The sequence below is a fragment of the Nipponia nippon genome, unplaced genomic scaffold (genome assembly GCF_047370975.1).
Source record: "Nipponia nippon isolate SJK-2023a ecotype South Korea unplaced genomic scaffold, ASM4737097v1 scaffold_20, whole genome shotgun sequence".
Taxonomy (NCBI): domain Eukaryota; kingdom Metazoa; phylum Chordata; class Aves; order Pelecaniformes; family Threskiornithidae; genus Nipponia; species Nipponia nippon.
In genome coordinates this window covers 4,775,187-4,790,345 of record NW_028262337.1, presented here as the reverse complement: position 1 = coordinate 4,790,345, position 15,159 = coordinate 4,775,187, and the positions used below count along the sequence as shown (strand labels likewise).

Sequence of the window (15,159 nt, the reverse complement as noted above, 5' to 3'; positions counted from 1 at the left end):
AGGAACATGGAGAATGGTGGACAGTGGTCTCAATGTTCTTTGATGCTTGCCTGGTCTCCGGTTCACGTGACTGGAGTCAACTGGACTGGTAGATCTGAGATCAAGAAGGAGTTTCTTCTGAGGTCAGACTGACCGAGGTGTGTTGCTTCTTTCATTTCCAGTATGCTGGGAGGCGGTTTGCCCACTGGGCAGCGTGTTTTACCTGCCCATGCCCTAAATGTGGACCTCGGGTGTTGTTGATACCCTCGTACTACCATTCTCAGTTTATAGCATTTGATCAAGTCTCCTGATGGCTGAAGTAATTTAGTGTTAATTGAAGTCTAAGGTTCTGCTTTATAGTAATATTTGAGTAAAATTAATGGCATACAGGTTAATGCATTGAATACTCTGATGATAATTTCCATCTTTTAGCTATGGCATAATTGCACTTTGTTTGGAAAATTAGTGCCAGAAGCAGTGATGCTACTTGTTGCAAGCAAATTACTCAGCTGAACATGATCCATTTTTCTGCCTGAGCTCCGGTCATTATTTTGGCTAATGTTGGTGGTTTGCTAATTTGACTGTTTCATATCACGTACTGTTAAATCACTGTCTGCTTCAGTTGTCTTGCAGCTCACTGTGTGTGCTGCATGACTGGTTGCAAAAACCACATCCTACAAAGCTATTCCATGAAGATTGCATGCTTCTGTACTGTGTAGATGTTGACTGATGGCTTGACACACTACGGTTGCAAAGAAGTCTTTGCTTATTACTTGGTTTATTTGCTTATTACTTGTTACTCAGAAGAGATTGCCACTCGCAGTTTGTGTCGCTTCATGTAAAATTACTGAGAAAAACCCTGCTAAGTTTGGGAGAGTGATGATAAAACACTGATTTCCTATGTGAGAAATGCTCGTGATTGCCCTCTCCCTTCCAGGACTGTGGGTTTGGATACTGGGAGACTCTGTGGTCCTTCTCTGCCCTTAGTCTTCAAGTGGACATTCAGCTATTGAATGTGTTGTTAGTTTGTTTTTCCTAATGTCTTCAAGCCTTTTCCAGAAGTTAATGGAGAATTTAAAAGAAGCAAAGATTACCTGTTCTCCTTAAGCTTATACTGGTGTTTCGCAAAAAAAAATTGCAGACTCGGTTGGTCTTTTGTATGTATCTGTCTTCAAATAGTCCTCTCCATTCCCCAGGGCTGTCTAGTGAGACCTTACAGTACCAATGGTTAGTTAGCTTATCTTTAACTGTTGGTAGCAGCTTGTTTCTTCCAGGTCAGGAGAGTGAGAAACAGCTGTGATTTCTGGATGTAGGTGTGAAAGTTCACTCCCTTATCCTGAAGTGGCTGAGCTGTTGCCAGCAAAAGGTAGATAATTGTTCCCTGGATAATATAAGTACTTCAGCAGCTATTGTAAATTATGCGTGTTTTAAATCTTGCTTGATATTGTTGAATCTGTTGACTGACGGACTCTGGGCATAAAAATTAGTATTAAAATACTATTTTGTCTTTCATGAGATACTAAATGAGTAGGCACACAGAAGTTGAACAGACTGGCATAAGTTATGATATCAATATGGTATTTGAAAGCTGTAACTCAGTACAGGAAGTAGGCTTTTGTAGATGACATTGAGTGTTATAAAAACATGGTGTGACATAGTCTTGGTATGTAAACCAATTCAGTTGTAAATTGATTTAATTGTCTAAACTGTAGGCAAAGAGATTTCCTAGATACCAGTTCAATGCAGAAAGTTAATGAAACCCAGAAATTGGGTATGTTGCAATTAAAAAGAGAACAGATCAGCAGGGTTCTAAAGGAGAAATCTGTACCCACTCGGAAATTAAATGCTCTGTGTTTTAGTGAATTTGAAATAAATGACCGGTGCAGCATGAATGCATGCTGAATGAAATAACTACATGTGAAGGCCAGAACCATGGGGTTGTGTGTGTGTATGTCTGTGTGTGTAACTCAGCAAAATATTTCAAGGATGTTAGGTTGACATGCAAACTGAGAAGTAATGAAGCAGTGACAATTCAGGAAAGCAGACTGCTGTCACTGGGTAAAGCTTACTAGCCTTTTCTTTAGCAAAAAGCAAACATGGATGCCAAAAATGTAATACTGATGCAGTTAGATAAATAACTGTTGTTCCTTTACCTAAACCATGACAGGGTTTTTTTCCCATCTCTCCTCTAAATATGCTACAGAAATACAGAAAATTGTTTAAAAACAGAAAAACTGACAATTTTGGAATCTCTCTGAATATCCGATTTCAGAGGCCACTGCAGAATTTGAGACTTTTCTTAGAATAGTGACATTGAAGAACAAAATGAACAATTTTTGTAGAGGCGATAAATCAGATGCTCCTGGATTATGTTTTTCAAAAACCAGGGAGACATTACATTTCAGATTTTTTTTCCTTTTAATAAATGTTGCACATTTTTTCATAGTATGTAGTGGAACATTATGCTACAAGATAGTTCTGTAGTTAAGAATTTAATAGCACTTGAAAGATTAAACATTTATATGGGTATTTAAATCATATTTGCACTGAACAGCAAACATTTTTAGGAAGACATTAAACCTCAGGTTTTCACAATATAACCTACAAACAGTATTTCGTAGTCCTATACATGTATACTTCAATTCTTCTTTGTATGTTTTCTCTTAGCAGTCACCATCAGGTATAGAAGCTTACGTGGAAAGTAGTGTTTCGCTCTTCCTATTGAAACAGAATCCCTAAACGTTTGTCCCTAAAAGCAATCAGCTTTTGTGAAGGTGCAGTCTAAGTATGCTTACTCAGCCTTGATTAGCATTTTCTACTCTCTTCTGAAGGTTCTGTCCTGAGAAAGAACCCACGATTAAGAAAAAAATAATCTCGCCTCACCTTTGACAGATCCGTCTATTAGTAAACTCAGCCCAGTTTTAACGCATAGTCAGCCGTCATTTTCTGGTTATGATCCAATGCAGAAGATACAGAATAACTTTTACAGCAGTATCTTTGTAATTGGCAGAGATGTGTGTGACGTTCCAGTACTGATGACAAAACACTTCCATGTCAATGTGCTGACATCCGATTTCTTCTTGTGCAATAACATTTGTAGCCATGGTTATCTGCATCTTTGATCTGCCTGGAATGGATGGAGAAAGGTATGGCTGCCCCGCTTAGCTGCTAGAATATAGTTTGAGTGCTCCCATATCTGCTTGGGTACAAGGTCAGCTGGTTTAGCTTAAAGCACCGTCTTTGATAGCTTACGCAGTTGTCTCTCTATAGGGAAGAAGGTGAGATTCTTCACATGTTCCATTCCATTGATTCTGACGTGTGAGTGGCATTCTTTATCACAAGACCTGTATATGAAACTTCCAGACCATTGGAAACTTACCTATGCTGTTTTAGAAATGGGAGTTGTATACATGAGATAGATGACGGACACAACTGTCTGATGGCAAAGCTAAACTATCGTATATTGGCAAATGTACAAGCAAGTTAATCCAGCCTAATTTGTCTTCTGTGTTTCATGTGTATTTTGGTGTAGTCTTTAATTACTTATATTGCTTTGTTTTCCCTCTTCCTTTCCCCATAGGACCCATGAGTCATTCATTGCACAGGATGGGTGGTGGTAATTTAATTAACTGCTGTTAACAATTGTGGAGAAAAACAGAGTTAGGTGTTGTTGCCTCATGTTTTTTTCTGCTGAACACTTTTCTGAAGGTAGAATTAGAACACAAAAATGACCATATTGGGTCAGTCCAAATATGTCTCTTGACCAGCAATGTGTTTCACAAAAGCCATAAAGAAATGCCTGTGGAAGAGCAAGAACAGCAAAAGTGTATGTGCTACTGTTACCTGTTACTTTACAAGTTTCAAACTCTCTTAAGTGCAGGTGATTTCAGAGTTAGTTGTGGTTTATGGCCTTATTAACATCAGTAGATTTTAGTCTCTGAATATGTCCAGTTTCCTTGTGAAATCAGGCAGAATCCACAGCCTCCTTTGGCAATGACCTGGTGGTTCTTCAGTTGAACTACCCGTGACGACCCACCTCTTGTCCTTTTGAAGCTATCTCCAATGAGCTTAATTCAGTGGCTCTTAATCCTTGTACTGGAAGAGACTGTGCAGTTACTTGGTGCTACCACCCTCTAGAATCTACTTAAAGCTTCGTAAATTTGTCAGACCTCTCCAAAATTCTCTTTTCCAGAATGAAAAACCTAAGATTGCTTAGACTACTTCTTGAAGGAGAAGCTATTCCATATTTTGATCAACCTTTTTGTCCTTTTAGGAACCTTTCTAGTTCTGTTACCCTTACAGTGTTAGGTATAAACATGGTTAGATTGAAACATGGATTTATACAGTGGCTTGATGATGTTCCTGTCCTTACTTCTAACACGTGATTTATTTTTTTGAGAAATATCAAGGACCAAACTGCTGTTTTCTTGGGACTATCATAACCCAAAATCTGATTCCTGAGTAATATAATGGTCAGCTTAGACCCGATCAGCTTATTAGGACTGCAATTATTTTCCCTCCATGTAGATCACTGTATTTGTTGAATAACACCTGCCATTCTGCTGTCCATTCAGTCTCACAGTGTGTCCTTCTGAATCTTTAGTCTGTACTGTTCTGAGTAATTGGATGTTGCTCACTGCTCACCTCTCCCACACCAGATCCATCATGGATCCTTGTGAAATTTTGCAAGTGGCCTCCCTCCATTGCAGGAATTGATGATTTACTGTCTGTTTCCTGCCACTTAACCAATTACTTGTCCATAAAAGGCCTTTTTTTGTCCTGTCACGACCACTTAGTTTTTGTAAGTGTTTGAAGAATTTTGTAGAAAGCTTTCTGAAAATCCACCTTGACTATGCTTTTATGGGTCTTTCTGTGGTAGTTATGGCTACTATGTTTGGCTACGTCACAAATGCTGAATTTTATTTAATCATATGTCTGTGAGGTTGTAAAATTTCTTTAGTTAGGGAGGAAGGCATAGAGTAGCTGAACTCTAAACTGTGTAATAACTTCATGTCCAGTTTCAGACTCATACTCTTTTTTTTTTCCTCCAGAATTCATTTTTTCCCAGAACTCTCAGCCTCATAGAACATGCCACCCGTTCTGTGTATGGATCCATCACGTTGACTGTAGCAGTGACTAGTTCTTCTCTAAATCACACTTCATCATCTCATCTTCGGTATCTAAAATAGCATCTGTCTTTGAAATATGTAAGTGTTCTAACAGAGCCACTCCGTGGCAGAAGCAGTGGTAGAATTACATTTACCAAGCTGGCGGTCTTCTGCTTGTAATGAGAAAATCCCTTGCCTTGTTCAAATTTCTGCAACAAATGATGTTGCAGAGTCTACAGATTTGTAAGACAGATGTATTTGCTGTGATTTGTCCTGTGTGAGTCAAGGACTGTTGCACTGCCATTGTCTTCACTGTCAAAAGACTTAAAAAGGACAAATTAACATCATTGCCAGAGATACTTCTTTGTCAATTCAAATCTGAAGTTAGTGTTTGTGACATCAGCTGGTCCTATGGCACCATCCAGCTTAGTACGTGTGTTCAGCAAAGGCCAGAAATGCACACATTGATACAAATAATGACATATTGCTAAAATGCAGCAGTGTGACAGCAAACCATTTTTAAATCTTATGCTGACTGTGCTCGTTTACACTGCCCAGGATTTGTGTGCTGTGTGCTGTGTAAATGATTTGTGCTCTTGCATTTTGAACTACACATATCCATCTTCTAAGAGAATTTAAAAAAAAATATTATGGTTGAAATTTCTGGGGGACAGAAAGTAAAGTAGAATGTAAACAGGAAAAAGCATGGAAAATTCTCCCTTTCCCACTGTTTTATTGTAGTGGAAAAGCTGGGCTTGGAAAGAGGTGGGTTATACACATGGATTTTTATTCATATCCAGAGTATTTGATCACCGTGTCCTGACATCCTGAAATGAGGTCTTACAGTCCCCAACATTTGTTTGTAGTCAACACATGCCAGAGTGTGCCCTAAAGGTTGTGGTGGCCCAGCCAGTCAAAAAGTTTCTGCCTGATGCAACCTTGCAGCTGCAGGAGAGCGATAAATTCAGACTGAACATAGTGTATGTAATTGTCAGTATATAATAAAATACGGTAGATAGTTGTCTGATCTACTGCTTCTGTGCTGCAGGAGGGAGGAGGCACAGAGTGAGGGAAAGGGAATGGATAGGGGGAAGGAAGAAAGGAAATGGAGGTTTCCTTCAACCATTAGCCGTCCTGTCATGTGTCTGTTCATCTTGGCATTTCCCCAGGGGGAGTCTAAAAAGATTTTTAGGATTTTATTAACATTATAGAGTACATTAAGACTTGTACTGTTCCAGTATTGCACATATGGAATTCTTTATTTGTGTATTTTTACCTGAAAACTTATTGTAAGTAGCAAAGAAAACAGAAAAGGAAAAACAGAGTAAGGGAAGGGAAAAACAGATAAGTAGATCTAGGAAGCATATGTGATAGACTGATTTGCAGGCATGATCATGTACATGCATGTACATATTTGCACAGATCTCTCCCCCCCGACAGTTGCTTGCGTATCTGGGACAATTTTTCCATTAGCAAAAGAAAACTTTCTACAGAGGGTGGCTTTTATGATCTTTTAGTATAGGCCACATAGCTGACAGTACAACAGGAAAACCAGGGGAGTGTGTAGACTTCGTGCAACTATGGAAGAAGACAGCCTTTCTGCTGCATCTTAACATGTTGACTTCTTGCAATGTTTTTATATGTAGTTACTAACTTACTTGAGCAGAATTTTAAATTCATGTGTAGATAGAGTCTGTCTAAGTGAAGAACAGGAAGGTGAAATGCTAAATTTTGTTTCTCATTTCCTCCCCTAGTAGTTCTCATTTTCCCAGTAGCATCTGTTTTTGCGCAGGCAGTGATGGATGTGGGTTAGATACTGTACCTTAGCATGGATGGAGCTCAAGATGATGATTCACAAGTAGGGCTGATCAGTTACTACTGCTCTGCTTCTGGATGTTGGACACTGCAGAGTCTTGAGGTGAATAACCAGACAAGATGGTGATTGTTCCAAACATTGGGAATCTGTGTAACAGTTTCTAGTGTGGGTTGGGAATATAATGCCCAATAACTGGTAAACCTAAAAAAAAGCTTATTTTAGTAATGAAACTGGTTGTGTGGTAGTCATTCCTCTTTGTGAGCCTTCCTCAAACTGTTGAGGATTTGTCTGTTACAGAAATGCTAGGTTGGGGTTTTCAAAGTTACTCTTGAGGGTTGGTATTTATGCAGTCCCTTCCACTTGTTCTTTAAAATATGAGACTCCTGTAACTTATAGCCATCTTAGAAACTATTAATGGTTTCTCGCATCCCCTTGTCTGACTGCTGCAGAGCATGCTTGTTAGCTGAGTGCACCCTGTCTGAACCTTCTCTCCCTCCTAAGGAGATTGGAGGATTAACAACTGTTTCATAGCCACTTCTCATCCAAAGAACTTCGTACATGCTACTAAGTTTCAATCAGTTTACTTATACAAGAATCAAGTCCTCCATCACTGAAGTTCGGTTATCCCTGGCATGAGGACTACACAGAGCAGACCTTTCTAAGAGCAAACATCAGGTTTCTGCTAATGAGATGGGTGGTTTGAGGAAACTCTCACATGTCCTGCGTTGTTTTTTAAGAGCGGTGATGTACCTCTTGCTGCCGCATTGGCAATTTTGTTTGCTAACACAGGGGCTCCGTTATCGCTCTGCATGCCAGCAGCACATCTGCTTCCTGTTTTCTCTGATAGAGGTGAATGCAGGTCTTCTCATTTATACTCCACCTGTGATAAGTTCTGTGATCTATGGAACTGATTTTTTTTTTCCCCATATATTTAAAAGCATTAATTTAAGTTTAGATCCAACAAACCTGTATGTTTTCTGTCCAGTACTGATTTTCTTGAATTTGTGTTTTATACTGACTGCAGGTGGAGCAGCACTGAGCTCTGGCACATGTGACTTTGTTTTGTTGTTACTGTATTACCTGCTTGAAGAGTCGTGCAGTTCTCTTTGTACTTCTGATGAGTATATACAATACGCAGTGTGATGGTACTTATGAAGCCCCCTCCTCCCCAGTCTTCAAAAGAGTGGAAGATGATACCATGCAGGCTTGTGGATCCAAGTTAGTAGGTTTATCAAACTTCTGTGTGTTTTTCTTCCATGACAGTGGCTTTGAAAAGATGCTGTCAGCTTACAGATTGGATTTGTTGCAGGACTCTGGTCACCTATTAAATTAACAGGTATGATTAATGTGAATGAAAGGTTAAAGAGCTCACTAGACTTTCAGTTTTCTATTGAAACTTGACAGCACTGTAGACAGTGTCATGCCACAGTTAAGGCTGGAGGAAATCCTGGGCGTCTCTAGTCTGACCTCCTGCTCAAAGCAGAGTCAGCAAGGAGGTCAGACCACGTGGCTCAGGGCTTTATGCAGTCTGTCTTGAAAACCTCCAAGAACAGACACCGCACAGCGCTTCTGGGCGACCTGCACTGCTGCTGCGCTGTCCCCGTAGGGAGAAAGGTTTCCCTTTATCTCCAGGCTGAACTTGTCTTGTTTCAGCTTGTGCCCACTGTCTCTCATCCAGCCACCATGAGAGAGCCTGGCTCTGTCTTGTCAGTGACCTGCCTGTAGGCCGGAGAAGGCTGCTCTGAGGTGCCCTCAAAGCCTTCCCTTCTCCAGGCTGAAGCAGCTCCGTCCCTCAGGGTCCCCTCGCCGGGCAGGTGCTCCAGCCCCTGAGCATCCTGGTGGGCCTCTGCTGGGCTCGCTGTAGTTTGGCAGTGTCCTGGACTAGGGAGCCCAAACCAGAGGACTCAGTATCGTATCTAGGTGTGGTCTAAGAAGTGCTGAGTCACGGGGGATCCTCACTTCCCTCCATCTCCTGGTTGCGCCTGTGCTACTGTAGTGCTGGATGCTGCTGGCCTTTGCTGCTGCCAGCCCCAGGGTGGCTCCTGTGCAGCTCGCGGTCCCTCAGGGCCCCAAGGACTCTTCTGCAGAGCTGCTGCCCAGGCAAGCGGTGTCTAGCCTAGACCGCTGCCTGAGGCTTTGACTTCCCAGGGGCAGGGCTTGGCATTCCTCCGTGCTAAACTGCACAAGACCCTGTCCTTCCACCCTGCCCTCTGGGCCCCTGCCCTCCAGCGCATTGGCTGTTCCCCCCAGTTTGGTGTCATCTGCAAGCTTGACAAGAGTGACTCCTCCCAGGTCACCGATAAAGTTGTTAAGCAGGACGGGTCACAGGCTGGGCCCCTGTAGTTCTCCACTTTGTTACTGCAGTCCAGGGAGTACGAGCCGTTAACTGCTACCTCTAAGCCAATCATCCAGCCATTTTTTATCCATCTAAATTGTCTGCCTATGCAGACTGTAATGTTTTTCCTCTTGTAGAGGTCTTGCTCTGTAACTTTCCCAGGGACCAAAATTAGACTGATCAACCTGTAGTTCCCTGGACAGGCTTTTTTTTGAAGATAGCATGACATTGGCATTCTTACACTTGTTTGGGACCTCCCCCATCTTGGTCACCATTGAGATCAGCCAGCACCATCTTTGGGTGCAGCCCTTCTGTGGCAACAGTCTCCCATGTAACCCCTGGCTCTGTTCTCACACACTGCTGGAAATTCTCCTCATGGACAGTCTGTGGGTGATCTTTTTGGCACAGTAGTGCGGACAGCAGTTTTTCTGAAGAGGAAAGGGATTAAGTGTCTTAAACTTGTAACACAGCAGAAGAAGCTAAAGCACAGCAAAGAGGCAAACTTCAAGTAAGGTCTTCTGAAACATCAACGTTTTTGGTTTATTTTCTGACCACTTCTTATACTCCTTCAACATTTTTACAATCTTCAATTTAAAGAACGTACCTGAACATGACTAAGGTGTGTAGCTGATTCAGATACTTACGATAGTTCATTGTTGGGTTTAAATAAGCGAAAGCCAAGGTAGTTATTGGATTATTCAGACTTCTTTCGCTTTTTGGGAGGAAATCTTTCATTTGTGTCTTTACTTTTGCTGTTTTCTGATACTGACAGGTAAGACATAAGAGACCAGGTAAGAACTTTTAGAAGATGTTAGTAAAACTTTCCCACTTTCCTTCTGTGTTAATAGAGTGCAGTGTGCTTCCTCTGGTTTATACAGTACCTAGGTTTGTATGGTTGTCTTGTGTCTCCTGAATATCCCACTGGGTTAAACCGAGTTTCTGTAGTTGTCTTTAGAATTCCCTGTGTTACGGGTGTGGCTTTCAGTTACGGATCTGTTCTGTTAGGAAGAGCTAAGAGACAATGGCATTAGAAAATTACTTAAGAACTCATTTAGCAAACTGTTATTTTGCAGATTAAAAAGTTGAACACTGACAAACGCACTCCAGCAGAGGTAGAGGGAGAATTCAGCAGGTGAGTCTCCTCAGCTGCCGTTGTCTCAATACCAGATCTCAGTCTTCCAGAAAGTCAGTCGCGTTTTGGTAGCGGACCACTGAGATTGCAGTTCACAAGTCTTATCAATTTAATGTATTTTCAGGGAGGTTTTTTTAAAGTCCGTTAAAAGCAAACAAACAAACAACAACCACCAGCCGCCAAACCCCCCAAACCAAAACGAAGCGACTTCTCGTTGGCGCCTAACTCCCGTGGGGCCTGCGGGGCGCTGCCGCGGGCGGTGTGTGGGCTGGCGGCCGGCGGGGGGCGCTGTGGCGCCGGCGGGGCGGCGGGCCGTGCTCCCCGCGCTCCCCGCCCGCTCGCTGCCGCCCGCCGCCCGGCGCCAGCCCCGTCCCGGCGCGCCGGCAGGAGAAGCCCGCTCTTCTTTACTTCGTGAATACAGCTCGCCGGCTTGCTCAGCGCTTTCGGATTGTCCCCGTTTCTTACTTTACCATAAGGCTGCTTTCTGTGCCTGTAAAACAAGGGATTATGTGCCTGTAGCCCAGGAGCAGCTGCTGGAAAACATTCAGCGTTGTAGTGAGATGAGGATTCGTGTTTCACTGAAGACCTGGCATGCCACGTTAGGCAAACACTGCTTGCAGACAAAGTCGATTTAAGCTGTAGTTTAAGACACGGAGCCCTCATTCCTACTGGGGATGAACAGATTTTAGATCCCTACCAGTGGGGAGGGTGTAGTGAAGAAGTTTTATTGTGCCGAGAAGGGTGAGAGGAGACTGGGGCCAGTTTAGGAAGGTGAACTTCGGAGCTGGGGCAGATAGGGGAGAAAAAGCTGCTTTTGGTTGTTTGGGGTTTTTTCCCACTGTTTTCCCTAGTGTTATTGTGCCTTCAGTACAAGACGGGGTGACCTGACAGCCAAGTGACTTGTCAGCATCTGGAGCAACTACCGGGAGACTGTGTGGTCTGAGGTACATACAGGAGGCTGGAGGGAGCGGGGAATAAAGCTTGGAAGCAAGAGCACCTGTAAGTGAAGTAGAACAGGGGTGGCCAGAAACTGTGTGTAGAAGAGTACAGAGAGCCTGCGAGGCTGGGGGTAGCTCACCAGAGGCAGTCAACGCTGCAGAAAGTGAGAGCTAGCTCAGAGTGGTTCATTTGGGGCGTGTGAAATGGTTCAGTGTAGCACCTCCTGGAAACTAGGCCCTTCCCGCACAGTGGAAGTTCTGGGCGTGTGGATCCCTCAGCCTGGCATCTGAGGGTCATGGTGGTAGCAACCATTCTACCTGCAGCGCACAACATTTCTAGGCTTTTGTCCTGTGGGAAGCCAAGGGAGAGCCAGCTTCTGCAGTTGCTGCTGCTCTGCAGGGAGGGTGACAACCCATAGCCATCTTCCCCCTTGCCTGAACTGGTGAGAAAGGGGAGGAAGAGAAATGCTAGAGAGAGTCTGCAGTGGTCTGTTTGCAGTTGCATTGCAAATCTGTACAGCTGTTAGGCTCTGTATGGTTTGCCTTAGTTTTGTTGTGTTTGGGTTTTTCCAGTTTGATTTTTACAGAAGCAAACTGTCTGTGGCATTAGAGTAATGCATAGTAGAGCTTTTACTCCCTGTAGCATTTGTGTGGGAGATAAGAACATGAAAACTGTCATACTTTGTACCTGTGATCCAGCTGGGAGCACAGTCTCCAACGTTCAGTAAAAACATAAAAAACTCCCATAGTGAACATGTGGAATAATCTGCATGTTTATGAGGATTTTATGCAATGCCTAATGGTTAAAGGCTGGTTTTAAACATTTTTTTTTTCTTATAATCCGTCTGGTTTTTTTTCCTAGCTTTGTAGCTCTCTGAGCGTGCTTGCTGCTGTGTAAATGGCTAGACCCTCTTTGATTCTTGTCAATTACTGGATTCTGTAGTATCTTATAACAGTGGGGTTTTGCTGTCTAATTATATTTTGTGTGTGGAGAAAATACCCCTTTTTATTCTTTTTGTTGTTGTTTTGAAGTAGCCACTTTTTAGCTTACTGAAGTAATTGATGCTTCTTACTGTTTTCGCAACTGCTTCATCTCTGGATCATTGTGCAGTTTTCCTTCGAGAAGGAACTTAATCCATCTTTTGTTTTCCGATTCTAGAGTATTTACAGAAGAGAAAGAGCAAAGTTGTCACTGTGACTTTTCAAGGCAGAGTTGTTTTTACATAGCTAATTCTTTCAAATAGGTGCAGCATTTTTGAGGCGGGGAGGAGTTGGCTGTGACACCTTTACTCTTCAGTTTGCGTTTCTGCCATTTCCATTATCTTGTCTGAGCTATTAGTCACTCTGGAAAAAGACATGCCAGGAAGATGGATTGGTCTGGTTTGAAAAGAGAACCAATGTAAATCCCTTCTGGTTAGACAGTTGTGTCCTTGTGGGGGCAGATTCTGAATTGTCTCACCTTAGGTCTTGTATTGCAAAGCTCATGAAGACGTAGTGCTGATGAGTGCCAAGGACTACAGAGAAGAACGATTCCAGATATATTTGAGAACAAACAGAGCCTACAGGAAACCTCAGGATGCAAACCAACAAGTTAGGCCAGCATTGAAATCCAGCAGTGGCTCCAAATGAGAAGGAGAATGGGTTTTATCTGAAAAAAAAATGCAAATGAAAAACGAGTACTTAACTCTTTAGTTAACACTTCATTGTTCAAGAGTGAGTGAGTTTTCAGACTCAAGGGAATGAGAATTAGAAAAAATATCTGGGAAGTTCTGAGCTAGAGCCTGGAGACCTTGTTGATTCACTGCAACGCCTACCTATTTCGTAATGTTATGGATAGCTGTCGCATGATATTTTCAAATTCTTTTCTAGATAAATGTTTAAACCTGTAAAATAAGGGAATGGTTAGAATGAGGCTTCATGGGATAGCTGAGCTGCCAAAACCAGCTGGATGCTGAAAGGGGAGCCTTGCTTCAAGGTTTATGACCCCCTTTTCCCCTTGCTTTGGCATGGGGGATAAAGTGTGTTGTGGTGGTCATACTCTCCATACTCTCCTGTTTAGTTTTCTGCCAGTTGAGCAAGCTGGCTTATTTTTTTCACCCTTATGTTAGTCTTCTGATAGTTCAGTGAACTCAGTGGTCTCATATGAGGGATCAGATTAGCACCAAGGGTTGGTGGCATGTAAGGGGCAGGAATATGCAACTGGGAAGGGACACAGAAAGGGGTGAACCTACCCTTTTGACAGCAGTGAGCTGTCTCATGAAACCTTTTGCTGCATCCCTTTGAGTTAATGTAGACTGAAAAGTGTCCACTCCATGCATGCCTTTGTTTTGTACCATGAAGGAAAAGGTCATCAACCTTTACTTCCACTGTAAATGCTCTATAAAGCACCTGTTAGATCATTTGATGAACCAACACAGTGTGTTTGTTTGTGGCAGCACTGTAAGTCCTGCATTCAGCTTATTTGCAGCATAGTGCTGAAGTTTGGATTAGTATTGTTCTCAAGATTTATAGAAGGTAATGCATGGTGAGGCTAGTTCTCAGGTTTTTGTAGAAAATAGTGAAAGAACAGCTAATACAAAGGAAGGTGATCAAGGGTGTTCTGGTCATGTTTGTCTTGTTCCTAATGGACAACGTACTGAAAAAATGTTTTTTTAATACAAATCCTTCAGTTTCTGTGAAAGGGAATAGTGAAGTCTTGAGATTTACTCTGCAAGATCATAAAATTCTCTCCAGTGGAAGCCTTAGAGAATTCATTCAGCTGCTGAGTGAAGACTTGACTTACCCGCATCCGGTTGCATTTCCACGAGCCTTATTTCTTTGTACCTTCTAGATCTTCTCGGTTGTTCCCACCTGTTGTTTTATCATCTGTTTCTTCTAGCTCCTTTTCGTTGCTGATTGTCCCAGCCACAGACAAAAAGTAAAATGTTGAAGGTGGAATAGTGTAACTCAGTGAAGTTTTGATGCTAAAGCTAAATTGATGTAAAGATTTAAGCCCAGAAAACCGATCACTTTTGCTAGTAGAGTTATTTTTCTGCTCACATGATTCCTGTATTTCTTATGTAAGCTGTAATGCTAGCAAAATTTTGGGAAGCGTTGGTTTTGTTTCTCTTAAAGGTTTGTGATGTTTCAGATCTTGCTGTCCTTTCATACCTTGTTGGCTGATGCAGTAATCTCTTCTGTGTCCATCCTGGCCCAGTGTTTTTCTGATAACCTTTATTTAACTGCTGTTATTTAACTGCTATAACTCCTAACAACAGAAGCCTTTTCTCATAAGATTATATTCAATATTCAGAAGAATCTCTTAAAACGGTACTGTTCCTCTTACATGAGAGTGGGTCAGTCTTCATGAGGCTTCCATGAATGCTCTTGTACTTCTGGCATTTTCCGAAGAAGTCTTGCCTGCATGTTAAAGGCTTTTTCCTTGTTCATGTGAGGTTGATGCACTGTTCATATTAGACCTAGAAGTATCTGGTCCAAATCAGGATGTTAACCAAGGTAGCATTCCAGTGCCAACTTTGCGTCACCTGGTTCAGCATAAATTGCTGAGAAATTTTCATAAGCTTTTCTTTCTTTTTGGTTTCACGCTCAAAGGAGGAGCCTTGTCTTGAACTGGGCTGTTGTGTCTAGGAGACCTGTATCATCAGTCATCAAGACACAAATTCTGAGGGAACATGTGCCAAATTTTGTTCTCAGATGTCCTTTATCATACATCTGGGCATTACTGTTTAGGTTTTTCCAGATCATGAATTAGTCTCAGTCTTTTCAGATTAGTAAGTGACAAATGCCATACGCCAGATAGGAATTGTTTGCACGTGGGAACTGAAGAACGTTCTGTGGCATTAATGTGTGCT

General features: G+C 42.2%; 1 protein-coding gene across 8 annotated transcripts in view; it reads left to right on the top strand.

The window, feature by feature from the left end:
• ARL15 (ARF like GTPase 15) overlaps positions 1 to 15,159 on the top strand; it is a 228,881-nt gene that overhangs the window by 30,440 nt on the left and 183,282 nt on the right. The window contains exon 4 of one of the 8 annotated variants that reach the window (XM_087759852.1): positions 10,312 to 10,350. The exons of the other annotated variants lie outside the window; for them this stretch is intronic. Within the exon in view, the coding sequence (XP_087615978.1) occupies positions 10,312 to 10,350 (39 nt within the window). The remainder of the gene's footprint in view (positions 1 to 10,311; positions 10,351 to 15,159) is intronic. 8 annotated transcript variants of the gene reach the window in all.